This window comes from Mytilus trossulus, chromosome 7 (genome assembly GCF_036588685.1).
Source record: "Mytilus trossulus isolate FHL-02 chromosome 7, PNRI_Mtr1.1.1.hap1, whole genome shotgun sequence".
NCBI lineage: Eukaryota > Metazoa > Mollusca > Bivalvia > Mytilida > Mytilidae > Mytilus > Mytilus trossulus.
In genome coordinates, this window is record NC_086379.1 from 22,010,482 (window position 1) to 22,037,891 (window position 27,410).

Below are 27,410 nucleotides of genomic sequence, written 5' to 3' on the forward strand. Positions count from 1 at the left end.
GGAAAGTCCCTAATGAATGGCAAAACCAAAAGCTCATACACATCAAACGAATGGATTACAACTGTTAAATTCCTTGGTACAGACATTTTCTTATGTAGAAAATGGTGGATAAAACCTGGATTCATAGCTAGTTTAACCTCTCACATCAATTTCCATTATATTGATGACGATGTGTTAACAAAAAAAACCAGACATAATAAAGTGTATGTTTTTTATGAACGAGAACCAAGGGGTCTGGTTAACAATTTCCCGAAGGCAACGATAACATTTCTTTTTATCTTGGTATATCTGAAAAAAGTAAAGGAATGGCTAAGATCTGTTCTTCAACTTTGTACAATATTTTGCATTTTATCTGTTTGATCAGCGTCACTGATGGATTTTATATAGACGAACCGCTCGTCTGTCGTACAAAATTATAAAACTGGTATCTCAAATGAGTTTTTGCTTATATTCTTTGGCTGTTCATGTTTCATTTACGGTAATGAAATTATTTATTCATTTCTGTTCATTTTATATAGTGTTCGTTCTATCTATAACTACATACCCGACTAAATTTCACAAGAGTGCACACGCTGAAATGTCTCGCATTCTTTACTAAATAAAGGCAACAGTAGTATACCGCTGTTCAAAACTCATAAATCCTTGAACAAAAATCAAAATCGGGGTTACAAACTAAAACCGATTGATATTTTGTTGATAATCCTTAATATAAAGCTTTATTACGACTGTCTCATAAACGTTACATTAACCAAGATAACTAAACATTGACCAATGAATCATGAAAATGAGGTCAAGGTCAGACGCACCATGCAAGGCAGACATTTTAACAATTCTTCCATACAACAAATATAGTTGATCTATTGCTTATAGTTGAAGAAAAACAGACCAAAACACAAAAACTTAACACTGAGTAATGAACCGTAAAAATGAGGTAAAGGTCAAATAAAACCTACGCAACTGACGTATAGATCATAAAATATTTCCATACACCAAATAGAGTTGACCTATTGCAAATAGTTTTAGATAAATAGACCAAAACTTAAAAACTTAACCCTAACCACTGAACCATGAAAATGAGGTCAATGTCAGATGACACCTTCCAGTTGGACATGTACACATTACAGCGAATACATCGTATACAGAATATACTAGACCTATTGCTTATAATATCTGAGATATGGACTTGACCACCAAAACTTAACCTTGTTCGCTGATCCATGAAATGAGATCAAGGTCAAGTAAAAACTATCTAATGGGCCTGAAGACATTTCAAGGTACGCACATACCAAATATAGTTATCCTATTACTTATAATCAGAGAGAATTTAACATTACAAAAAATCTGAACTTGTTTTTCAAGTGGTCACTGAACCATGAAAATGAGATCAAGGACATTGGACATGTGACTAACGAAAACTTCGTAACATAAGACTTCTAATAATTAAAAGTCTTAAATGTTGTATCTTTTTTATTTAGTTTTTTATTACAACGCACTCCTATATAAATTAATGGTAAATAAAATATAGATAATATTTTTATTATTTGGACGGAATTAAATCTAGGACTTGAAACTACTTGTACCGTGTAACATTTCGGCCACATAAGTTTACCGAACATACTGCATCAACGTCATATTTGCATAACCTATGTTGAAAATAAGTTCAGAGAGGATTAATGTTTGTCAATTCGTCACAATCTGTATTTAATCATCACAAGTGATGAAGAAAAGCACCAAAACCATTTGGTATCTCTGGCATCTCTCTAATACCCACCAATCAGACAAAAAATAATCAGTTAATAGTTTCTGCAAAAAAACTAAACGGTTAGAAGTTAATGTCTGTCCCAAATCTCAGTCTAATTTTAATTGTAGAGCAGTTTCCATATGTCGTTCAGTTAGTTCTTATATCTGCGCATGTCTAAAACACCTTTGTGTTCATTATCTCACAAAACAAACAAGACAAGGCATTTTTTTTCGTGCAAAACGGGAATGGTTAAGACAATATACCGTTCCTTCAGCATTATCAATACAAATTTTGGTGTTAACGATTTGCATGAAATATATGTTAGAATCCGATAACATGCTAAAAAAGATAAACAATGCGGGAGACAGAATTTTTCTATGAAGCTATTAAACAGACTTTCTTGAATTTATTATGAACCACGTAATGCAACAGCATTATAACATCTTAGATTGCTGTTATATTTATATTTGATACCATATTGGATAATGTTTTGAAAGCACTAAAACGTTTCCTAAGCTAATATTCCTTTTTTCAAATCGCTCTCACGTGACTTTAATTGGTAATCTATCAAGACGTTCATTTCTTCTTATATGAAGCAAAATCAATAAAAGGTGCTACATTGTATCATAAAATCGAGCACACCGATGATAATTTATGATTCGAGTTGTCCACAGCTTTTCTGGTGAGTAATTGATAATGTTTACTTTTGCCCTGTTTACGTCTTCCTTTCTTTTTGGTTTGCGGAGCTCTCATTGGTGACACCTAAAGTGAAAAGTGTATTAAAAATTTTGATCTATCATATGACTAGTCCATATTCATAAAATAATTCTTCTTTAACTTAAACCTGTTAAATGGAGAGTGCTATATATATTTCATATTTGAATATTTCAAATATAAAAACGTTAAAACTCCTTAAACAATTCAATGAAAGTAGGTGCATAAATTCAATATATTTGTCGATATTTCTGAGAATTTACAGGGATCTGGGTTGAACACTGCAGTTCAATACCTAAAACTTGTACCCGCTATTACACATTTTTATGAAAAAATACTAGTGGGTTTGTCTATCGTGATGTGGAGGCTGTAGAATGTTTCACCTTGATTGACTTGTACGGTCTTCTGTTTTTCTTTACAGCTATGGTGTATGTGTTCTTGAACTAATGTCTCTTATATTAACCACATCATACTCTCAATTTTAGGCCAGTTTGAGTATCAATCTTTCATTAAGACGCACACATTTTTGGTACTATTCTTTTCAACCTTAAATATTTCCTTTACAAACATTTCGTGGGGGTGGAATCAATACACCGTCTTATGATCTTATAGACACAACATACTGTACTTTTTACCTAGACTTTGGATACACCAATCAAGGTACTTTATATTAGAGAATTTTAGAAATCATATTTTTATATATTTTAGTAGAAATAAAAAGTATCAGTCAAAGTGTGTGATCACAGGTCCTTCACATTTCAAGACATATACATGTTATTGTTGTGTCGTTGTTCTCCTCTTATATTTAAAGCGTTTCCCTCGGTTTTAGTTTGTTACCCCGATTTTGTTTTTTTGTCCATGGATTTATGAGTTTTGAACAGCGGTATACTACTGTTGCCTTTATTTATACGAAGAGACTATTTTGTTTTAAATATGTCTTTATTTCCAGTTTCTTTAAATTGTTTGTATTACATCATCAAAATCTGCCTAATATATTTTGCAAATAACTCCATTTTAAACTTGCAGTGAGGTAAAAAAAAAAATTTGATCTTTGAACTTTAAGATGAAAAACAGCAATAAAAGCGCTATACCTTTTTGGTTTTCTGCCTTTTATGTAAATATCAATTTTGTCTCATGAATAGATGCACTATATATTTTGTTTTTGTATTAAATTTTATGGTATAAAGGATTTAAAAGAAATTGTCGAACATTTGTTATAGATATGGGTTGAAACATGTAGGAGTGATTGATTACAAAAAAATAGTATCCACTTTTTAACCGCCTCTCAGCCCCTCCCGTATTTGAAGTACGCGTTGGTCTCTAATACATGTATATAGTTGAAATACTAAGACATTTTTTATATTACTTTTTCAGTATATTCCGTTAGAATCAATAGATTATATGCAGGACATTAATTGCACTAGTCATGTATACAGTACTGTCCTTATGCCGAAGTCAGTAATATAAACATACAACAAAACAGCAGTGAAACTGAAAGACAGTAAAGTAAAATTGATACATTTCTGAAAAAAACTGCAAAAAGATTGTAAAATGCTTGTATTATAGCTATTTGCCTGAAATTACTTATCTATCAATGAAAATAATAAGTTAATAGACACATCATTGCTCTATTATTTTGACTACTCCTGAACATTTTTATAAATACATAAGAGCTTACCTTAACAATCTCTGGTACACTGGATATAGAGTCGATTCTTTTCCTTGTAGGGAGTCGTTGTACCGGATATTCTAATGCAAGTCGATGCTGTCTGGTCTTAACATTGATAGGTAGTACTTTTGTTATTTCTGGAATACGGAATGATAGTAAGAAAACCTTCATTTTCCGGGAACAAAACAGTCAAAAAAAATATACAAAGAGAGCCACTTTGTCATTAGTTAAAACAAAAGCGTTGACTGGGGCATATATATGTATTATTCTACAGTTATGGCAAGACTACCACATAAGTGTGACTTGACTGTGTTAGATTTATTAATAAACTCATGTAGATACAAGGATTAAATTTTAAGTTTACGCCAGATGCGCATTTCGTCTACACAAGACTCATACGTAACGCTCGAATCCAAAATAGTTATAAAGGCCAAATAAGGTACGAGATTGAAGAGCATTGATGACCACAATGCCTAACAGTTTTGCCAAATACAACTGAAATAATCTAATCCTGAAGTAGGAAAGCACATTCACGTCAAGTTGAAACTGGGATTTCATAAGCAACAAACAACAATAAGCACGTTGAAACGAAAGTAATCTAAATATGAAAATGAGAGGTTGGGACAGATTATTCCAATATTTCTATAGAGACGCCATATAACGAATAAACATACAGTAAAATTATGTAAAAAGTCACATGATGCTCGCAGTTTAGTTTTTGTTACATAGCGAACATCTACTTCATAGTTGTTACTCATTCTTTTGAATTGTTGAGTTTCGGAGTCTGCCATTTTATCAGGAGCTTTCCGTTTTGAATTTTCCTCCGATTTCGGTATTTTTGTTATGTTACTTTTTGCTATTTTTAGAAATAAAGTATGCGATTAAACTACTTGAAAGAAATAGAAAATCCTAAATTAATTATTATAAACAAATTTTAACAATACAAAACTATGGATTCATTTATTTTTTGGGTTATCATTTTACGTGGTTTGACATTTTCCGGTACAATTTCAATTCGTAATTTTCAAAAGTCTGCATACAACTCAATTGAAAATTTGTTATTCTTTGAAAACTTTAGTTCGTGGTTCCGTGTTCCAAGACAATCCTTGATATCTAGTATAATAACACAATCATGGAATCATTTTATACTCCAATACATGTTTTCTTTTCAACAAAATTGACAATTCGTGAAATCGGTCTGTTTTCTGGACGATGATTACTTTCTATCTTACCTGGATCCCAAGGTGGATTACCCTCCACTGAAGGACTATTATGTAGACAAAGTAATGGCGAGTATTTGTTCTTCTCTAACTGCACTACCATTCGGGAGGCATCTTCAGACATTGAGAAGTTGATAACTGGGCAGTGCATATCAATCATAGTTATCTGTTGTCCATATTGTAAACTCCACAATCTTATCGTGCTGTCCAATGAAGCTAAAATACAATAAACGAAATGGTTTCAGTTGTTCCGGAAGGGTTAGTAGATTGTAATTAATCTATTCGTTGTTCTCAAACAGTTATTTTGCTTAAGAGTAGTCAGCCGCGGGAGATTTGAAAACCTTTTTTTTTTTTATTGAAAAGGAACCCCACGAGCTGAAACATTTTATTATTTCACTATTTGTTACTCTGGGTTAATTATAGAATAACTAATCGAATGATTCAAATAGAGACAAAAATTCAACGAGTGACATAACAACACATTAATTCACGAATGCGGGTATTTATCAGTGTTGTTCGGTCATGAGATGAATATTTTGCGATCTTTGAATTCTTTGATGAGTTATTCTTTTATTACATTGGCGTAGGACTTTTGGTTTATTGAACTAAAGTAGAAATTGCCAGTAACTTTAACTTTTTCTACGCAATCGCAGTTTGTTTTGATCCGAATTTATCGACGTCTTGGAAACGCCTATTGTTGTATGACGTCAAAGGAGTGGAATAACTACGTTAATTTCAAATAAGAAATTATCGAGAGTTTCACAGGCCCAGTAGTCATTACTTTGGCGTTGACAAACATATCAATTATATGGTCATTCATATAAAGTTCCCGTTGACAATGCATTTTTTGAAAAACTAAGGATTTTCTTATCCCAGGAATAGATTACCTAGATTACGTATTTGGCACAATTTTTGGAATTTTGGGTCCTACATGCCCTTCAATTTTGAACTTGTTGGGCTTTATAAAAGAGGGACGAACGATACAAATGGGACAGTCAAACTCATAAATCTAAAACAAACTGACAACGCCATGGCTAAAAATAACTATTTTGATCTAAGCGCTGCTGATGAGTCGTATGTTGACGAAACACGCGTCTGTTGATTACTATTTATTTCACTGGGATATCAATGAATTTCATTACAACCAAAGTATTAATTAATAATGATATAGATAATACAACTTCACTATTTTCTATGTCTTATATCACACGGCCGACACTCGGCTAACCGAGAGATAGGTCAGTTAATCTATATTGAGTATGCGGCTATATCGGCGGTGGGTCTGTTAATCGGGTTGGCTAAAGTCTGTTAATCCGGTGTTATCGTGAAAATCATTGCAAGGTCATTATGTTTCATTGTATAACTTTTTAATTATATTTATATCATAAAAACAATTCATGTCTGACAAAATGATTTGGAGTACTGACTCCAGTGGTGTAAGTCTTTTTTTTCTAACTTCAATAAACGATCTATAAAATGAAAAGGCGAGTTACTCATCAGTAAATTTATACACATTTTACACACACAAAATGTACACAAAAATGACAAGTTGGTTGAGTTTACTTGTATGCAATCTTTTGAACATCGAAAAAAGACTGGCATTATGTTTGTTTACCATATTTACATCAATATGTGAAAAATCTACACGAAAAACTGTATTTTGGTGACATAAATCAATTTTTAATAAAAATATGGTCTGTTAATGGGTCGGATGTATAAAACTCGGTCTGTTAATTGGTCTGTTAAGAGTTATGAATGACATTACAAGTATAATTCAATTGCTATATAGGGTGTTATCTGAATAAAGAGATAGGCTCAAGACTAGCGGCTATAGAATAAATGAAAACAAAACATGAACAATGAAACATAAGTTTAGACAATGGAATCTGAAAATTGATAGAAATGATTTTAAAAAGTGTAAAATCAAAGTAATATTAATTTCATCAAAGAATGGTCGCATATATCATGTGGATTCTGTTTCATTGATATGCATGGCACCAATTTGTCATTTAATTTACATAGTTAAGAAGTACATAAATCAGAGGAAAACATCATTACTCGAAAAATAAAATTAATATTATACATTTATTGTGATTTACAGGAATATACAATTGTCTTGTTGTTACACATTAAATCAGCACCCCACACTAATATAAAAAAAACTTACTAATGTCTATTTCTTGTTTAGAACCACGGTTTAGAACTTTATTGCAACAGACATTTCCTTAGGCGGCAGAAAATAAGAATGTTGACTAGGTACAAAGGAAAATACATACCGGAAAAAAACTCCTCATAGATACCAGGATTGAAATTTGTTATTTGCGCTTTATATTTACGCCAGACACGCGTTTCGTCTACGAAAAACTCATAAGTGACGCTCGAAAAAAATAAATTAAAAGGCCAGAAACAAAGTTGAGAAGCATTGAGGAAATGCAACTAATACCGGCATCACACATCAGCGTATGTCTCCGGCGTGTTAAAAATCATTTACGCTGCCAATATGCTTTAAGCGTGTGTTGGGCGTACTAGAAGCGTACTTAAGGCTAAGTGTTTATCCGGCGTTCAAGAAACGTATGTTGGCGTATGTTGTATGCTTTTTATGCTGCATACAAATTTCCTCGTGTTGTAGCGTTCATCAAGCGTATTTACTTTCCTTCAGTGGCTAGAGGTATAAGGGGAGGGTTGATATCTCATAAACATGTTTATCCCCTCCGCAATTTTGCGCCTGTCCCAAGTCAGGAGCCTCTGGTCTTTGTTAGTCTTATATGATTTTTAATTTTAGTTTCTTGTGTATAGTTCGGAGTTTATTATGACGTCCATTATCACTGTACTAGTACAATATTTTTTAAGGGGCCAGCTGAAGGACGCCAACGGGTGCGGGAGTTTTTCTTAACATTGAAGACCATTGGTGGCCTTTGTCTGTTGTCTTTTCTATGGTCGGGTTGTTGTCGCTTTGACACATTCCCCATTTCCTTTCTTAATTTTACATTTTTATTATACCTTTGTATTTCGACGTACTTCAAACTTATGCAACGCGCTTTGAACGATTGCTAAGCGTACATATGGCGTGCAACTTACGTATACCGACTTTGTCAGTTTTCTCTGCACGTTTGGTGCACGCCGGTCTATCCGCCAATGTATGACGCCGGCATAAGGTAATCTATTCCCGAGGTAGAAAAGCCTTAGTATTCCAAAGAAAACGCATGGAATTTAACCAGCTGCATTGCAACACATGACAGATTCATAGATGTTACAGATGTTGAACAGACAAAATGCGAATTCGAGCGTCCAATCAGTCCATATAACGCTAATTTGAAGTGACATACCCTTTTAATAAAATGCAGAGAAAAAAATGCTCTTTCTGTAAGGATACTGTTGCACCGTATTGTAATTTTTTCGTCACAAGTACATCTCATTTTTTTCAATATGAAAATATAAACTCAAGGTAGTAAGACTATTGTCGTGGCTAAATAACTCTTAACTGACACGATTTAAATTGTCCAACCCATTAACAGACTGTATTCCCCTAATATTCATTAAAATGTGGTTTAACTCAACTTATATAACAATTATGAAATATTTATCAACGACAATTGATTTTTTAGAAACAAAGTACTACTTTGTGTCCTTTAAATCATATCTAAAAATGGTTTTTGACCTTTTATCTAAAATATTTCTATGCGTACAAGCATAAAAACCACATACTTGCGCGACGCCTTTTCGTTTTACTTAAAATTGCGCAGGCTATGCATTTTTCTTAATGGTGGAAAATGTTCTATGATAGATATCATTTTGTCAGACACTTTTCTTTTTTTAATGTGATTCTCATAATATGCCAAAAAATCTGTATATTTAACAGAGTCTAACATTAAATTGTGAGTTTTACTCTTAACAGACGTATAACCAACCCAATTAACAGACCCACCGCCGATATAGCCGCATACTCAATATAGATTAACCGACCTATCTCTCGGTTAGCCGAGTGTCGGCCGTGATATCAGAGGATTTGTTAAATTCGCTGTTTGATATTTGTTTTCATTGATTAATCTTGCAAGACTAAGTATAACTATTTAAGTTATGCCATACAAATGCAAGTTAAATGAATGTAATATGAGTACCATTACGAATTACGAATGCAATGTGTCTCAACATACTAACGGCATATTTTTTCGGGGTATTAAATCTTTAGATGCTAGGATAGTCATTTGATCTGTCATTTAACCGATGAGTTCTATACCAGATTGTGATGTTATGTGATGTGATGTCTATTTGAAGATTCTAAGGGTGATACAGAAGGAGACACTTACTTTATTGTGTTACAAGAATAACATTGGTATGATCATAATTATGAATCAACTGATTACAAATCTTTTAATTTTTATAAATACTAAGGCTTTTATACCCCAAGAATAGATTAGGGAATTTGATCCTCAAAGCTGTTCAATTTCGTACTTAATTTGGCCAATTTAACTTTTTTTTTATTCGAGCCTTACTGATAAGTCTTTTGTAGACGAAACGCGCGTCTGGCGTAAATACAAAATTTCAATCCTGGTATCTATGATGAGTTATCCGACCGATGAATGATCTGGTATCGTGTCTATTAAAATTCATGCGATTTACTGAGTCTTTTTTTGGTACTTTGATTTGTATCTCCTTATTTGGTTTCAGATATTTAAACATCGGTAAACTACTGTAGCATGAATTTCTGCACATTCCCAACAATTATCGTATTTCAATTCTTTCTTACCTGAAATAATCAATTTTCCTTTATTAGTCAATTTGACAGTCGTGATACCACTGGTATGACCGACAAGTTGATATTTAACGACCCCAGTTTGGACGCTCCATGCAGTTAGTTGTCCATTCTTGCAACCGGAAACAACATTTTCGTTATCATCGCCAATGGCAACACTACAAACGATAGCAGTGTGCTCGACTAAAACCTGTAATTGATATATATTCATAAGTCATGTTAACGAATCACTAAAACTAAGAATGGAACTAAAACAAATAATTTGAATTAAGATATATCAATGACGTATGACATGTATAACAAACTGAAAGGTAAACAGTTCTCTGGTGAACATGATTGGGTCTGTTAGGGACCAAACCTTGAGAAAGAGTTACATATTAAGTTAGATAAACCAATTGTTTATATGTATATAACAGATAATACAATATTATTCAAACCTTTGTGAACTTTTAATAAGTTGTATTGTCTAAACAACTTCTCACAATTCTATTATTGATCGGTAGGAAGATACTTGTATATTTTTAGCATTTCCAATTTAGAAGTGTTTCTATCAGTTTTGATTTATACCACTAACGTTATTTGTAAGGGCATTTTTAGCGTGATATTTCGTAGCAAGACATTTAAACATATTGAATCCCAATTTGAGTGACTTAAAGATTATGTTATTATTTACAAATGCCTCTACCCTATCACGATTAAGTCATCTTTAAAAACATGATAAATGTTATAATTCAAAGCTTTATTCGCTATATCATGTCAAATTTCACATATATACATTTGAGCACTTTTAGAGCCATATTGCAGTTGCTGGATTATGCAACAGGGGACGCTACTCGTTTTGATTCAAAGGAAAACATAGCTCCTATATTATTTAATTGAAAATATGATAAAAAAAAACTGTAGTTGTGTTTCATTTGACTTATTTCACTTGACTGAGATCAGTTTAACCTGTTCGTTCATTATAGATCCATCTATAGACAGGTGTTTTGGAATAAACTCACAAATGAGGTGTCCAGTTATTGTAATTGATCCGGTTGAGATACATGTATTTAAGAGGGTGTCCATGGAAAAACCAGGCAGTGGATGGCACATGACATATTTTGTTTTTAAATTTTTTTCATCTATTTCATATCATAAATTCATTCTTTCTCAAAGTTAAATTTTGTTTTTCTATTAACTGCAACAAATAAAGAGAAAAAAAATACATAGAAAGCACTGAAAATTCATTGAAAAGGGGGAGATAACTCTTCATTTTGTACAACATTTTGTTGTATTGTTAGTGAACTTTAAAATCATTTTCTGAGCCATCCACAGTTGATTCAGAAATATCTTTGACATATATAGCCTTTCTATGATATAAACATTGCATTGGAACCAAAAATTTAGTAGGAAAAGAATTATGATGTGCCACTCATATCATAGGATATGCCTGATATTTACTTGGACAGCCTCTTAAACACTATCTGAATTCACAAAATAAATAATGAGACACAGCAGTAGATTTTCTTATAAAGCGGAGTTTAAAACATTTGAAAAATGCCACATTTAGGAATCTGTTGTTAAGAAAGTAAAACTTTAGCATGTATAACGACAGCAGTTGCAAAAATCTATAAATGTTGTAATTCTGTAATGTTTTAGTGACACTGATATTTGATTAGAATTCAGTAATAATTCTAACGGCAACCATTCTTATCACACACAGATAAACTGTATTTATGCAAATTTAAAAAATGTAAAATCCGCTTGATCAGTTGGAAACATGTTGTTAGTTAATACTTATGGTTTCATAGGGGCGTTTTTCTATAGCTCGAAAATTTTATTTAATTCTAAAAAAGATAATTTGGGAAGTTTATGACTATATACATGATAAAAGGAGCATATTTTTACCACTAACCAGTTAACATTTCCATAGGTAAATAACATAATATTGAACACACCTGAATGAGTTTTCCATTAAACATTTCCCATATTTTGAGAGATTTGTCGGCTGAACCTGTCACCATGTACTTATCATCAACGGAACAGGCAAGACAGGTAACATGTTCAGCATGGTTAATGTATGTTACTATTGACTCATCTTCCAACGCTACAACCTTCACACTGAAAAGAATTTTATCAATTTATTTTAGTTTGCTTTAATAGACATTTCAATCATTAAAGTTATAAGATATTCAGAATTCATAAATCTGATTAAAGCATTTCTTATAGGACTAATCAAAAGAAAGCTATTGATTTTTTTCTGGCGCACTCCATACGATTACATATTTGGGTATGAGTTTTTAGTACTAAGAAGAAGTCGCATAACGTGTTTTGCATACTATATATAGTACGGAAAGAAATAAGATTGAGTATGAGTCTCAACGAGACATCCCTTTATTCAAGTCACAACGTTATTAAAAGTAAACCATGAAAGGACCAAACACAGCCTTCAACACAGCCTTCAACACAGAGCTTAAACCGAATAGAAAGCTATAAAAGGCCCACAAATGACTAGACTAAGTGTGAAACAATTCATAAAGAAAAACCAACGCTGTAAGTCTGTTATATAAAAACTATTTGTCAATATTTAATGACATAATACGGATATTAAGTAGTACAACAATAATTTGTCATTTAACTTTTACTTCATGATATAACAATTTATTAACTCTTTCATGACTGACAGTTTTGTTGAAAATTTACGTACAATATCTGCAAGTGGGGAACGAAGATTTTTTTTTACTTTTACCACTATATCAAAATGTTTTGACCAAATTAATAAATAAATATAAATAATAAAATGTGGTATGATTTGCTTGAGAGAACACCCAAAAAGAGACCACATGACACATTAATTGACCACTATCAGTCACCGTATGGTCTTAAACAATTAGCAAAGCTCATACCGCATAGTCAGCGTGTATGCATTTGTTAATTATTTGTTTTCTAACTTAAATAATGTTTTTGTGTATTTGTTATCTACCTTTGATCTCCTCCAGTGGTTACTAGGTGACTGCCATGACTGGACAATAAGAAAAGTCTGGCGTTGATATTTGTATAACTCCTTAAGGTTTGAGCAGTGTGTGGTTTCCATATGAATACAATACTGTTACAGTCCATAGATATCACTTGTGAGTCGTCAGTAAATATGCATAATGCTTGTATTGGTGCCTTGTGTTCCTGTAGATTAAAACACATGAAGGACTTTAAAGATTCCAATAGTATGGTTCATTTAGAAACATTTACAAGGTCCAGTTTATTGATTGAGCGTGTTTGTGTGTGTGTCGACGAAAAGTTTGCAATAAATCTATATATTGAGATTTACTGTTGTAAGTCTGAAATAAACTCATTTAGTAATTGTGAATTAAACTCGATTTTGAGTGAAATAAACGTCAAATTTTGTGATATTTTGGGCTTTTGAAAAACAATTTTACCAGATTTTACCATGTTCAACAATTGAAAAATAATTATATGTAAGAACATGTAACGTTTTGATAGCTGTCAAGTACATGTATCAACTATTTAGTTGATAGATATAAATATTGTTATGAAACAATTTGGAAGTCCTTTTTGATTCGCTCAATCCGTTTTTGTAATGTCTGTTTTCAGAAAACGTGTTATATGCGCCCAAATGTTAACAAAGTAATCCAATTGAAATTTATCTTTTCTTATTTCATATTTTTAATGAAGCTTTAAACGTAATTTAACAGAGAAAAGCTATTTGGAAAAAATCATGAAACAACTGCAAACTATTTTAATTATTTTAAATTGATTGTTTGTCTTTTTGTTTTAATATAAGAATTCATTATCAAAATATCAAATATTGCATAAACAAATGGAAAAAAGGTTCATTACGGGATGAAAAAAGACAAGTAAGTCTCATGATAACGATAAAAATCAAACCAACACTCAATAAATTTAATTCAACCAAAATTCTTTTTAAGTTAACCTTTATCATGAACGCACTATGCTGAATATTCGTGTGCCAATGATGTTTAAGAACACAACAAATATTCAATGTTATTTCGGAATCAGGAAAACTTAAAATCCTCACCTCATAAAAAGTGACAACTGTTTGCATTGTCATATCGTATACACATATTGTTTTATCTCTAGACCCGGACACTATAAAACTGCTGTCATAAGATACTTGGAGACATGTTATGCTGCTGGTGTGTTTAGAATAACTGTCCCTCAGCACAACCTGTTCCATGTTCCAAACTTTAATGACTCCATTTTCTGAACCTGTATATATTCAAATAGCTTATTGTTTAAAAGGTACGTCATATCTCAATACGTTTTGTTTTAAATGCATTCACAAACATTTTAAAAGTACAAAATTTATATTGTATTTCAAGATTTTGTTTTTTTCTTCTTAATATAGCACGAAGAAATAAGCGGGTGTCTAAACGAAATAATTGCATCAACCTGGTTTTAAAGTTGATATGTACGACTTGTGCGTATTTTTGTATTGTAAATATATTGTGAACCTTTAAAAACCAAAAGTCGAAGAAAAAAGACAATGTCATTTCCAAAATTGGCACTCACACCCTATCTTCCTATATCGATGAAAAAAGGAAAACCATAAAAATATTGAAATCCGAGGAAAATGTAAAACCGAAAGTCCGTACTAAAAAGCGTAATCAAATGATCAAACACATCAAACGAATGGACAACAACTGTCATATTCCTTACTTAGTATAGGCATTTTCAAATGTAGAAAATGATGGATTGAACCTAGTTTTATAGCGCTAAACATCTCATTTGTATGACATTATATTCACACCGATTCGTGAAAAAACCCAGACATAATAGGTAAAATTGTCAAAACATGGGAACAGTAGTCATCACCATGTTACAATCTCAATTAGAACAAAAACAAACAAAATGTAACCAAGTCCTTAAAACACAACACTATAAATCTAATGTGTCAATCAGACAATATCAGCCATAATGTATAAATAACCTTCAAATTTTCATTAACCAAGAAATTTTCCTTACAATTCTAGACGACCATTCAGTTCTGAACATAATGTCGGTAGGGTTCCAAAAGCTTAGCAGAATATTAAACAGTATCTATATATAGATTGATGTGAATTGGTATGCAATTAGGCATGTTAAGTCAACGTTGATATCTGCCATCACATTCACCGTTGAAAATCGTTGTCATAAACGTTGCGCAATCTCTGTTGACATTAATGGGCTATTCAATATGTTGAATTTGCATTATTAGAGGATTATTAGTATTGCTTTATGCCACCGTCAATTTTCAATATTACTGTAGTAAATATCTGGATAACTGGCTACGATCCACATCGGCAATAAAACTGCAATAGGCTGTGGAAACTTTTACTGATGTGTGTTGTTTCTCGATTCTATTTTTGAGATAAATGACACTCGTAATAATACCTGTAGCAGCTGTGCCATCCCAAGCATGTATACATGTAACAGTACTAGAATGCTTCATGTCGTTAGAATTGTTCGTGTATTTCTTGTGAAGGCTCCATACTTTCAACATGTTCTGCAATTAAACCAAAGTAAAAATGGTTAATTCATTGTTTCACGATATAATTCTTTAAGAGAATGATACGTTAGATATCTATTTCTGAAACATATTGTACCTAAATTTTGATAGTATTCAATATACTAAATATAGCTTGCAAATAGCATGCCTCCTTTAAACCAGTTTTTGTTGCCTATTTTATTTAACATTTGGTAAGTCAATTACTTTATTTTACTTATTTCGAAGACATTTAGATGTTATTAATATAAATTAAACAGTAAAGTAATGATAAAACTGTAAGAGCATCTTCTTTTTTTTTTTAAATTTAAAACAATGAACGCGATAGTCCTTTGATATGTTGTTCACTTCCTCACATTTCTTTAAAATAGTGTGTCTCTGGTATATTAACCCTGTATCCTCTTGCTGGGTCTTAAAAAGAGTTCTTTGGAATGAAGTGCATATTTACATAGCACTATACTATTATCAATAAAGAAGAAGACACACATACATAAGTACGTACAAAGCAGAAGAAAGAATAACATTTTTGCAACGAATTTATGCCCTGCTTTGAAAATTGGCACTGTTATATTACCGTTAATAAACTTTTTTTTTAAATTTAATTTGACATAAAAAGCTAAGGGTACAGTCACACTTACGTCAGAACATGAATATATCAAAGTTTCATCGGATGAGATTCGGACATCTGTAATTGGTTTGTATGTCCCTCGAAATGTTTCTAGCAGTTCGGTGTTCCTTAAATTGTAAACATAAACTGATCCATCCTGGCAAACTGCTATCACGTGATTGCAGTCCTCACACACAAGTACTTTATTAATCTGAGAAATCAAATTATACAACACAATATTAATTATATATTAACCTCCTTTATAATGTAATGATAATTGATTAGCTATTAAAACCAAACAAATTGAAAATGTATTGCGGACCTTATTTTATAGATTTCTTGTGTACTTTATTTGTCTGTTTGTCTTTTTCATTTTTAGGCATGGCGTTGTCAGTTTATTTTCGATTTATGAGATTGACTGTTCCTCTGGGATCTTTCGCCCCCTTTTATAGGTAGACCATTAATCACTTACCCATCCGTTATGACCCTTTAATTGATGTATCCAAGACCCTGTTGCAAATGATATCACATTTAGTGTACTATCTTCACAAGCTAAAATAATAAAAGAAAAAGAAATATAACGACACATATTTATCATTCCAATGCTGTTTTCTTTAAAGGACACACATGTATTAATATCAACCATACTGATGTTTTTTCATTCACAACCTTTTCAATATGATACAAATATTCATTTTTCACATATTTTAAAATTATATGCATGTGAATTATAACTAAACCCCGACTTGGACTTTTTAGTGTTGACGAACTCATAAAGAATCAATTGCATAACGAAGCATTTGAATCCAAATATTTCAAAACGTTCTACGTAATATGACTAAAGCCAATTATAACACGGGAAGGAAAACAGTAGTTTCTCCAATTATTATAACATTTTGGGAGCACACAATTTTAATATATATATATATATACATGTATATACAACTCGTCTAAACATCAACCCAACAATGTTAGATCTGTAAATTTGCTTTCGCAAATTTTTGGTTCTTCCCTCGCCGGGATTCGAACCCATGCTACTGTGATATCGTGACACCAAATCGCCTGCACTGCAGCCGTCCCGCTAGACCCCAAGACCTTCATAAGTACGTCTGAGTCAGTGACAACTCTACACCAGATGTATCCATCGGATCGCCATCAATAATGATGATACATGGCTGTGTACATAATGTATATACAACTCGTCTAAACATCAACCCAACAATGTTAGATCTGTAAATTTGCTTTCGGAAATTTTTGGTTCTTCCCTCGCCGGGATTCGAACCCATGCTACTGTGATATCGTGACACCAAATCGCCTGCACTGCAGCCGTCCCGCTACATCTGTTGTAGAGTTGTCACTGACTCAGACGTACTTATATATATACATGTATATATATAATTATACGTATTTTTCAAATCTCAATTAAGTTTGTAGTGGTTTAAAATGGATAACATACCAACCAATAAGAAAATACTATCACTCGACACATCTATGGACAGAATTGGATTGTTAATGTAATCACGGAAAGTATTTAATTGTATCATATCAACCATACACCACATAATAATGGTACGATCTTTGGAACCTGAAATTGTTAAAATAAATTAAATTTCTTGCGTAATATCAATATCAAATGTAAACAACAACACAACTTTCTTCCAATATTTGTTGATTTGTAAAAAAGTTTTAAACTAAGATAGCCTTTATTCCTTCATATATTTGAACTGTTTATTTCTGAATATATCTGAACTGTTTATTCCATGATATATCTGAACTGTTTATTCCTTAATATATCTGAACTGTTTATTCCTTAATATATATGAACTGTTTATTCCTTAATATATCGTTTTTATAAAGGTTTTAAAGTCGATAATGTTAGTATTATTTCTTACCACTCAAAAGTAACTGTGATGAATCAATCAGCTTTAGACAGGTTACTGCTTTCTTATGACCTTGTAATACATGTATTTTCTTCCCACTTGACACCTCACATATTAAGACGTTACCATCATTTGATCCAGACATCACATGATCATCATTTTGTGACAGCGTCAAACATGTAACAGGTCCGTGATGCTCTCTATAACAAGGTTTAATATGAACACTTTATAATTTCTTTATTATTTAAACGAATCGTTGTATACACAAATTAACAGTTGTAGTAGTATTATCTAAAACTTAAAAAATAATCATAACTAGAAAATTGTAAAATAAAGGTACAGAAGATAAAAAAAAACAAGCGTAACATCCAACAGTTTACAAAACACAACATAGGCACAATAAAATTTTACTTGAAACATTATGAGAAATTAGTAAAATGAGATATAATCATTTAATTGATTTATTTCATTATTTATTGTTTGTTAACCGCAGCTTTATGTATTCGTAGATATATCATACGTGTCAGTAAAATAATACCAAGAGATCCACCGACTTTCAACAGGAAAGATGGCAATAATTTGCAGCTAAGGTCGTTTTGAAAAAATATCTACGCGCACGGTTCAAAGTCACTTCATCAGGGGTTGAAGTCATAAAACTTTGCTCAGTGCTTGGAGCACAAAAATCATGCTCGAAACACCAAATCCTGTATTTTGATTTGTTGATTCTTGAGTCCGAGTACACAAATCTTGCTCGAAAGTTTTATGACCTTAAGGCCAGACTTGACAGGATTAATAATCACTGCATATGAATTACTAAGATCAACTGGCCGCCTATCTTTCCAGCCTACCCTTCATATATGTATTTGATACTCTTACTTAATAATATTTGTGCATAGTCCTTCGCTGAGATTCCATATACGAATGCACTTATCATCCGAGCCGGTTATAAAACATTGACCATTATTAGTCAGCTCAATGCAGTTTACAGGTCCTTTGTGTCCTATGAAAAGAAGCATATACAAAAGATATATACTTTCTTGAATTCAAACAGTCTTCTATTTATATAAACGAGAAATCAAATCACGTACCTATCATATCTTTAAAAATTGAATCAGTTAGGAAAAGTATATTTGAATAATTACGACGAATAATGCGAATGTTTGTATTTTAAGTTGGTAATAAAAGAAAACTAATATATTTTATTTGTAAAATCTGACACTAGAATAATTTTATACACAGGAAGAGAGGTAATTTGGTTTCATGTCAGCTTTCAAGTTTTGCATATAAATTTACGTGTAAAATAAACATCAAATATTGATGTTAATTGAAAAATGAAATCGTTGTAATTCTACTGTTTCAATGAAAAAAACCCATCTCTTTTAAATCAACATAATGTCAAAATGTATTCCAGGTGTTAAAACATATTAATATGACACAGAACAGAAACCCATGTACTAATACAGAACAATTAGTACAACACAAGTACTGCTTTCGTTGGTATAGCAGTGGACAACGCATTTATATGTAAGGAGACAAGAGAAAGATTAAATTCGCCAATGATAATTTTCGTATGAATTTTCAATTTCAATACGCATTTTTATCAGCCTTTTTCTCTCCATTGCATAAAAGAAGTAACCTTTAAAATCCTGTATAATTGATTTCATATAGGTCATAGTTGTTTAACTCATACTTTGCTTCAGAAACTAAAACTAAAGCTGTATACGAATGTACGCTAGTATGCTTACCTGAAAATGTTCTTAAGATGCTCTTATTTGGGATGTGGTATAAAACTATGTTTACCAACCCTAACGAGCACAATATACTTTGATTGTTTGGTAAGACAGTAAAATGTTTGATTCCATATAAACCATCCACAGAGGCAGCTAATTGTATTCTTTGTAAGTGTAACCAGGAGGTCAGTGGAACCATGAGTGGTACCGTGTTACTATCACACCACCTCATACATTGAGTAACCAGAGAATCTAAATGGTGCGTATATAAATCTACAATTAAAGACAAGAATGGTATGAACAAGTTGATACAGAAATGTGCCATTAGGATAGTAAGATGTGAGCTTCAAACAAAGAGAGAAAACACCACGGCGAACACCACATGTTAAATAAACAGACAAAAACATGACCAAATGAATAAAATGCCCCCAGGCACATCTTTTTACGATCATAGAAATCGAACTATTAATATTTGGTTAAAGTATAGACAGAACATTAAAGCTTCCTACAGGTCTGAGTTTGGCATCTGATTATATATTCGACACAGCATAGTTTCTTATATTACACAGCATGAACGTGATCAAAGAGCCTCAAAGATTACGGTGACCTATAATTGTTAATGTTTGTGTCATTTTGGTCTTTTGTGGATAGTTGTCTCATTGGCAATCATACCACATCTTCTTTTTTATATATTCATACATTGAAAATGGACATTTTCCTAATATGATTTATTATCAAAATCCAAAAAAAGGTTATATTTAGAAGAACCAGATATTCGAATAACAATGCAATGAACTGCAGAATGACGCATAATCATGTTCAGTTAAACTAAACATGCACTGCAGCATACTTGTTGTTATTGTCCGGCATATTTCGTAGATTAATAGTAGACAGCTTCAAACTATTGGTTGAAAAATATGTTTGCTTCCACGATTGCTTGTATGTGGTATTCGAAACTTCTTAAAAACGTGTCTGATCATTAAGTTCCACTAATTTTTTTTTTTTTATTGATTTGTATCTTTTTGATGGATTTCTATAAGATTTGATCATCGGTTACTATCTCAAAACTATAACTGATACTTGGATAAATGTATGTATTGCAATGTATAATGTTTTTAAAAAATCGTTTGTCTTAGTATTGTCGTTCTATTAATACTCCATAATGGCATGCTTTAAAAGTAATGTAAAATAGATAAACAGTTTTACCATGCAAATGAGTCATTTACCTTTCAATTTTCTCAATCGACTTATCAGTTCATTGGCTAACTGATTTGGATATTTCAGCAATATATTTCTAGACGTAGAAACGGCTAGGTGAACTATGGAAATTTCTGCATCGAGCACTTGCTTCATTGTAATTTGTAGTATCTCAAGAAGAAAATCAACTGAAGTTGAATGCGTCAGTGCTAACAAATACTCAAAATTGCAGAACACATATTCTTTCAACAATGAGACGTCTCCTGCATGTATGAAAACAATAATTGAAAATTACGACAAATAGCATCTATATATCCCTTCCGGAGCACCTTATATCAACCCCGTTTTTGGTTGGGTTCGTTTTGATTACTAGTAGTCTTTAGTTTCCTATTTTGTGTCTTGAGTACTATTATTTTTCTGTTTTTTTCCCCTTTTTTAGCCATGGCGTTGTCAGTTTTTTTTTTTCGATTTATGAATTTGACTGTCCCTCTTGTATCTTTCGCCCTCTTTTTTTATAGAGATTACCACATGGATGTTAATGATTAGTTTCCTATTTGATTGTTCAAACTTAGGCCGATATATGTACAGACAAAAAAAATAAAAAAAAAAATAGGAAAAAATTATGTTTTCATTACTCTTGTCAGTTAAAATTGATAATATTTTGTATATGTCTATTTTGATGTGTAGAGGTATTACTTCACCGTTACTACATCAAATAGAAGGTAAAAATTGATCCCAACGCCCAAATAACACTTAGAAATGGCTGAATATGGTTAATTTCAAATCAATCAAACTATACACGCGCCTATGTGATTATGTGTATTATTAAATACGTACATGTTTCAGTATGCATGAATTTTCACGCATTTCAAAATTATGTTATGAATTGATCTGATAATTATAACTTGTATATTCTTTAACATAGTTTATTACCACAAATTACTTTTTGGGTTTATATATTAACACTGGACACTTTTAATTTGCAAAACACTCATTTGCAAATCCGCCGCCGCCTCAAACAAAAGCTACAATTTCATGTATATAACCAAAATGTGCGGAATTACATGGGATTCAATAATTTCATTGGTTTTCTACTGTTCCTTTCATATTTATTTTGCAATTTGAATTATAAAAACATGGGATTTTCAATATCCCATGGGACAAGGCAAAATCCCATGGGATTGACCATTATCCCATGGGATTTTGGGTAAATCCCATGGGATTTTTTTTGGTCCCATGGGATAATTGTAGTCCCATGGGATATTTGTTGTCCCATGGGATTTTTATTATCCCATGGGATTTTTAATATCCCATGGGACAAATTAAAATCCTATGGGATTCTAATTGTAAATATATAGATATAAATATACAGTAATGTGTATGTTACAGTGTATTCTATTTGGTAGTAAATTATTATAATATGAATCTTTTTAATTGAATATCTTTTTTTCTTGGGAAATGTTAATTTAGCATATTGTTCTATAACTGTTCAAAACTTAACTTTTAAACAACAAAGCAGATAATGTAAGTATCAATATATGTTTATTCATGAATTACAGAATACTAATTCTTGAAACACAATTATTTACTATTTGAAATCAATAAAACCTCTATTGTTAGGCTTAACATACTAGTAGCTATTTAAGTAAATCTTTTTTTTCCACAATATCCCTCAACACAAAACATTAATAGTTTCTTATCATCCAGCTTTGTTTGATGGTATAGTCCACTATTTGACCATTCAGCACAGAACTTTGACATTATTGTGGTTTCAATATTTTTTTGTATTTAAAACAGGGACGTATATGTTTAAAAGAACTTCAAATCATTGACTGAGTGATGAAAATAATAACCGATCCAACTTTTGTCTTTGAATTTATTCTGGTCTTGTTTCTATGTTTTCTCCATTTATTCTAGGTGGTGAATTTCAATCCTTCTGAAAAAGAACCAATAAAATCTAAAGAAATGTATTATAAAAAATTGTTTGCATACATGTAGCAATAATATGATTTTCAATAAAAATAGCTATGCAGTATGGATTTTACTGATTGTTAAAGGTTGTCCAGTGTCATCAGTTGCTAACGGCCTAAATCCTTTGGTCTCTGATGGAGGGTTGTCAAATTAGCAATATACCACATCTTCCTATTCTAATACCATATAACAATAAATTAATTTTTGATTCTTTATAACATTTGGGTATTTTCCCAAGTTATATACATAATATATACATGATATATATATACTGTAAATTCAGAATTAATGCGAGTTTTTTTTTATTGTGAAAAATGCAACGGAGTTGTAAACGCAATAATTTAAACTCGCATTATGAAATATTTTATATACATTAAACAGGATTTTTCTCAAAATCGTAAAATTTAAAATTGCATTTAAGTCTAAAATGCCAGAATCGCAATAATAAATGCACGCAATAATTTATGAATTTACAGTATAAAGATCAATGTTAAAACTTTAGACAACTATAATAACATTCCATTTTTCACAAGAATTTGCAATATATTATACAAAATGCAGACAACAGAAACAATATTTCTTTAAGCTTTTGAAGTTCTGACAGATTTCAATTTGTGTTTTATTTCAATGAAAAAATACCTTGAACTCTTTGAACATATTGGAAATTATAGCATTGATACAAAAAAATTATGTATGTTTCATCCTTATTTTTTGTGTCGTTGGCTTGCTGTCTCATTTTAATATACATTTATACATACATCAATTAAATCTTCTTCTTTATTTAAAGTAAAAATGGGATATTTTTGATTTTGATATCCCAAAACATTATAGTTCTATCAAATAACTTATTACCAAAAACATCAATGTGTTTGATATTAATTTTAAGACATGTATAAATGTTCCAGACCATATCAGTATTTGGATCTTATGTTTACGGTCAAGAACTTACAGTCCCACCATATGTGTACAGTCAGACCATTTAGGTATACTTGTACTGTCTGGTACCAGCTCGACCAAACCTGTGTTTTTATTTTAACTGCAATTAAACTATTTGTATTAATCTATTAAAGATTTCAGTTATGTTGATCTGTACTGTACATTTGTTTCTAATAAACTTGACCAACTTCTTAAAATTGAGCAGACTGTATGCGTACAGTCCAAATACTTGTATGTTTTGGAACATAAACATGATTAGCAAGCATTTGGCAGGATGTCATGCTAAAATCTCATTAATATAAGTACTAAATTTTTAGTATATACATGTAAATCCACAAGTTACTTACTGAAATTCATGGCGAACACTCACCAAAATCTTAAAGAGGATACAATTTAGAGGAAAGACTGGACAGATGAATGCACTAACACTATCAAAACAGAGCATAAAACTTACCTAAAAACAAGATGTTTTACATTTATCCAGGAGCAGGATAATTAAAAAGTTGTTTTTTTCTTTCTCTGCCGTCCATCATATAACCTTTGAATTCATTCATGCAAAATATGAAAATCTGCAAAGGTAAGACCTTGAACCTCAGCTCATCCGCATTTTGAATTTTGAACTGCATACTTGTCCTTTTCATCTTGCTGCCAACCTAAACATAAAAAAATGATAAAAACATAATTCTAGATTGACTTTGTTTTTATTTTTGTTGGTACAAACAATTTTCTCAACTTTAAAACGAAAACATCATCACCAAAAAGGAGGTCTGACATACTAACCTCCGATGGAAATATTTAAACAAACAGATATTATTACTTGATTGAAGATCTTGTCGTAAATTAATGGCATAGATACTCTTATTTTTGAAAACTTGATGTCTACTGCATACTTATATTCCTTTGTACGAGAGTATGCATATTTAGATGGACTCCATGGACTTTAATGTTAAATAAGCATGATTAATTTAACAGTTTTTCAGCTCTATGTGTATATTTTGAGAGAATCTTGCAATACTGTATATTCTGATATTCAGAACTTATTGTGAGGTTTTTATTAATACAACTGAAAGCTGTATCTTATTTTCATTTCTGATACATATTTATGAGCTGAAGACCAGTGCCGAAATTTTCTCACTGCATTGAAGACCCATAGGTGACCTTCAACTGTTGTCTGCTCTTTGATTGGGTTGTTGTCTCTTTGTCAAATTCCCAGTTTCCACTTCGAAATTTTATAACATGTATGCTGATTTTTCTTAAATTACAATATTCAATCATGCAATTTTGTCCATTATTGAAAATACGGTAAGCAAAAATAAATGCACAAAAAATTTAACATTGTTATATAATGATATATATGTATTAAAAGGCTTTTTTTAAATTCAAAACAGTTGCCTACACTCCCAACATGACTGTTAATTTCCTTGTTTGGTTTCATATTTTTAAAGCCTTAATAGCTAGCTAGATGGTATGCCGGGCGGATCTCGCCATTTTAAAAAGCGGGGGTTCCCAACCCAAGACAAAGGGGATGGTCCTATATTCATTTGATTTATTTTATTGTCTCATAGTCATACAAGAATATATATGGTTTGAGGGTGGGGATCAGGGATCTGGAATTTTTTTAACCTAACCACTGCGGATCTCAACCATTTTAAAGTTTCTCAAACATGTGGGGGTGGGGGTGACCCCAATTGACTCTTCCTATATTTCATTTGATTTGTTTTATTGTTCTATACAAGAATATATATGTATGGTTTAGGGGTGGGGATCTTGACCGTTTACAAGTTTTTAAACTAGAGGGGGTGGACTTCCCTTTTATTTAATTTTATTAATTTTATTGTCCCCGACAAGAATATATATGGTTTAGGGGTGGGGATCTGGATCGTTCACAAGATAATAGCACATTCTCAAATTGAACAGGGTGGGGTAACCCCAAAGACCTCCTTTTTATTTCATTTCATTTGTTTTATAGTCCCATTCAAGAATATATATGGTTTAGGGGTGGGGATCTGGACCGTTTACAAGATAATAGCATATTCTCAAATTGAAGGGGGTGTTGATTAGCTCCCCTGGACTCACCCTCCCTTCTTTCTTCCCCCAAAATACCTTTTAAAAGGTCCCAATGCACATATAGTTTACATTATTTTCCCTTGATTTACACTTTAGAATATAAACACTATACAGGTGTAATTTTTTTTTAAAAAGATAATACAACTGAAGACCACAGTGGTGGATCCAGAATTTTTCATAAGTGGGGGCCCACCGACTGCCTAAGAGGGGCCTGCTCCTGCAATACCTCAGTCATTCCATATATATTCAACCATTTTTTTTCCAAAAAAGGGGGCCCTGAACTCCTGACCCCCCCTTTTTTTCCCTCATTTCAATCACCCTGATATAAATTTAGTTTTATCACTTACAATAGGAATGGTTTGAATTGCCCAATAATTCTTATATACCCTTAATATCAACATATTACATTTTTGATAAATGAAAGGCAAAAGTTTTCTATGGTAGAAATGGATAGTGGGAAGCTGTGTTCAAAGTGCTGGGTTTTTATGACCCTCGTTGTTTGCGGACTAACTATTTAGGCCAGTGGTGGATAATAGTGTGCGTGCATTAATCTTCTATACCTTCTTAATCAATATATTCAAATACTGACGGCAAGTGTTGTAATGTATCAATGTCTTATTTGAAATTCCGTACGTGCTATTTACACGTGGGATCGAGAGTGCAGGGGAAGGAAACTTGTCAATTATGTTTATTTCTAACCTGGCTTTACGGGCTGACTACTAATACATGTCTTAATCTCAAAATAACTCGGCAGCGTCAAATACCAGTGCATGTAAGGCTCGTCTCGGAGGGGGGTGTCTTTTTTTCTGTCTTCTTTTTTTTAGTTATATTTTTAATAACTTACACTTTTTTCCATTATTCTCTTTCTTTCACTATTCTTTATTCCTTTTTTTTCTTTGTCCTTTGTTCTCTATTCTGTTAATTCACACCTATACCCTCTTATGTGGACTTACGGTAGTTTATTTTTTAGTTCTGGCAGAGATCTTAGATGCAATATATATGTCTCTGGTTCTGGTATTATCAAGTCAATTTTTTTTTCATGCAGTGTCATGAAATATAATGGTTTTATGCATATCAGCCAAGATTGTGCGTAACATTTTAATAAACAATTCAACACTATATACACGTTATTTGAATTTTATTAAAATCGATGAAGAACATGAATTTGGCAGCTAGTGCCCCTTAAACTGGGAAAGTTCAATTGAAAAATTCTGATCTACTAGCATTCAACACCAAATTACTAGCCTTACTTGCTGTATATCGATAAATGTGATTGTGTATTGTCAATACCTCAACATCGAGAATACGTCATGTGAGGTGTTGGTCGCTATGTTTGATACGGGGTCACCGGTTGCGGATTCGAGACAGAGAAAAAAATCCAGGTAAAAAGTGTAGAATTTTGTTTTTGAAAATTTGAGTTGTAAA

The 27,410-nt window shown here is 31.9% G+C and overlaps 1 protein-coding gene and 1 long non-coding RNA gene across 2 annotated transcripts in view; both read right to left on the reverse strand.

The window, feature by feature from the left end:
- Positions 1-2,365: 2,365 nt before the first annotated feature.
- The window catches only part of LOC134726252 (protein qui-1-like), a 60,484-nt gene continuing 35,439 nt past the window's right edge, over positions 2,366-27,410 (reverse strand). The window contains exons 10-24 of the mRNA XM_063590652.1: positions 21,041-21,274; positions 19,830-20,087; positions 18,961-19,084; positions 18,097-18,284; positions 17,661-17,789; positions 16,677-16,756; positions 16,236-16,415; positions 15,486-15,597; positions 14,131-14,321; positions 13,060-13,256; positions 12,035-12,197; positions 10,092-10,287; positions 5,357-5,560; positions 4,134-4,261; positions 2,366-2,503 (exon numbers count right to left, since the gene is read on the reverse strand). Of these exons, the coding sequence (XP_063446722.1) occupies positions 2,366-2,503; positions 4,134-4,261; positions 5,357-5,560; positions 10,092-10,287; positions 12,035-12,197; positions 13,060-13,256; positions 14,131-14,321; positions 15,486-15,597; positions 16,236-16,415; positions 16,677-16,756; positions 17,661-17,789; positions 18,097-18,284; positions 18,961-19,084; positions 19,830-20,087; positions 21,041-21,274 (2,522 nt within the window). The remainder of the gene's footprint in view (positions 2,504-4,133; positions 4,262-5,356; positions 5,561-10,091; positions 10,288-12,034; positions 12,198-13,059; positions 13,257-14,130; positions 14,322-15,485; positions 15,598-16,235; positions 16,416-16,676; positions 16,757-17,660; positions 17,790-18,096; positions 18,285-18,960; positions 19,085-19,829; positions 20,088-21,040; positions 21,275-27,410) is intronic.
- LOC134726899 (uncharacterized) lies at positions 22,814-26,643 on the reverse strand. Its single transcript, XR_010108669.1, has 3 exons — positions 26,546-26,643; positions 24,373-24,571; positions 22,814-22,947 (listed from the first exon to the last, which is right to left on the reverse strand). It is a non-coding gene; the product is annotated as an uncharacterized LOC134726899 (long non-coding RNA).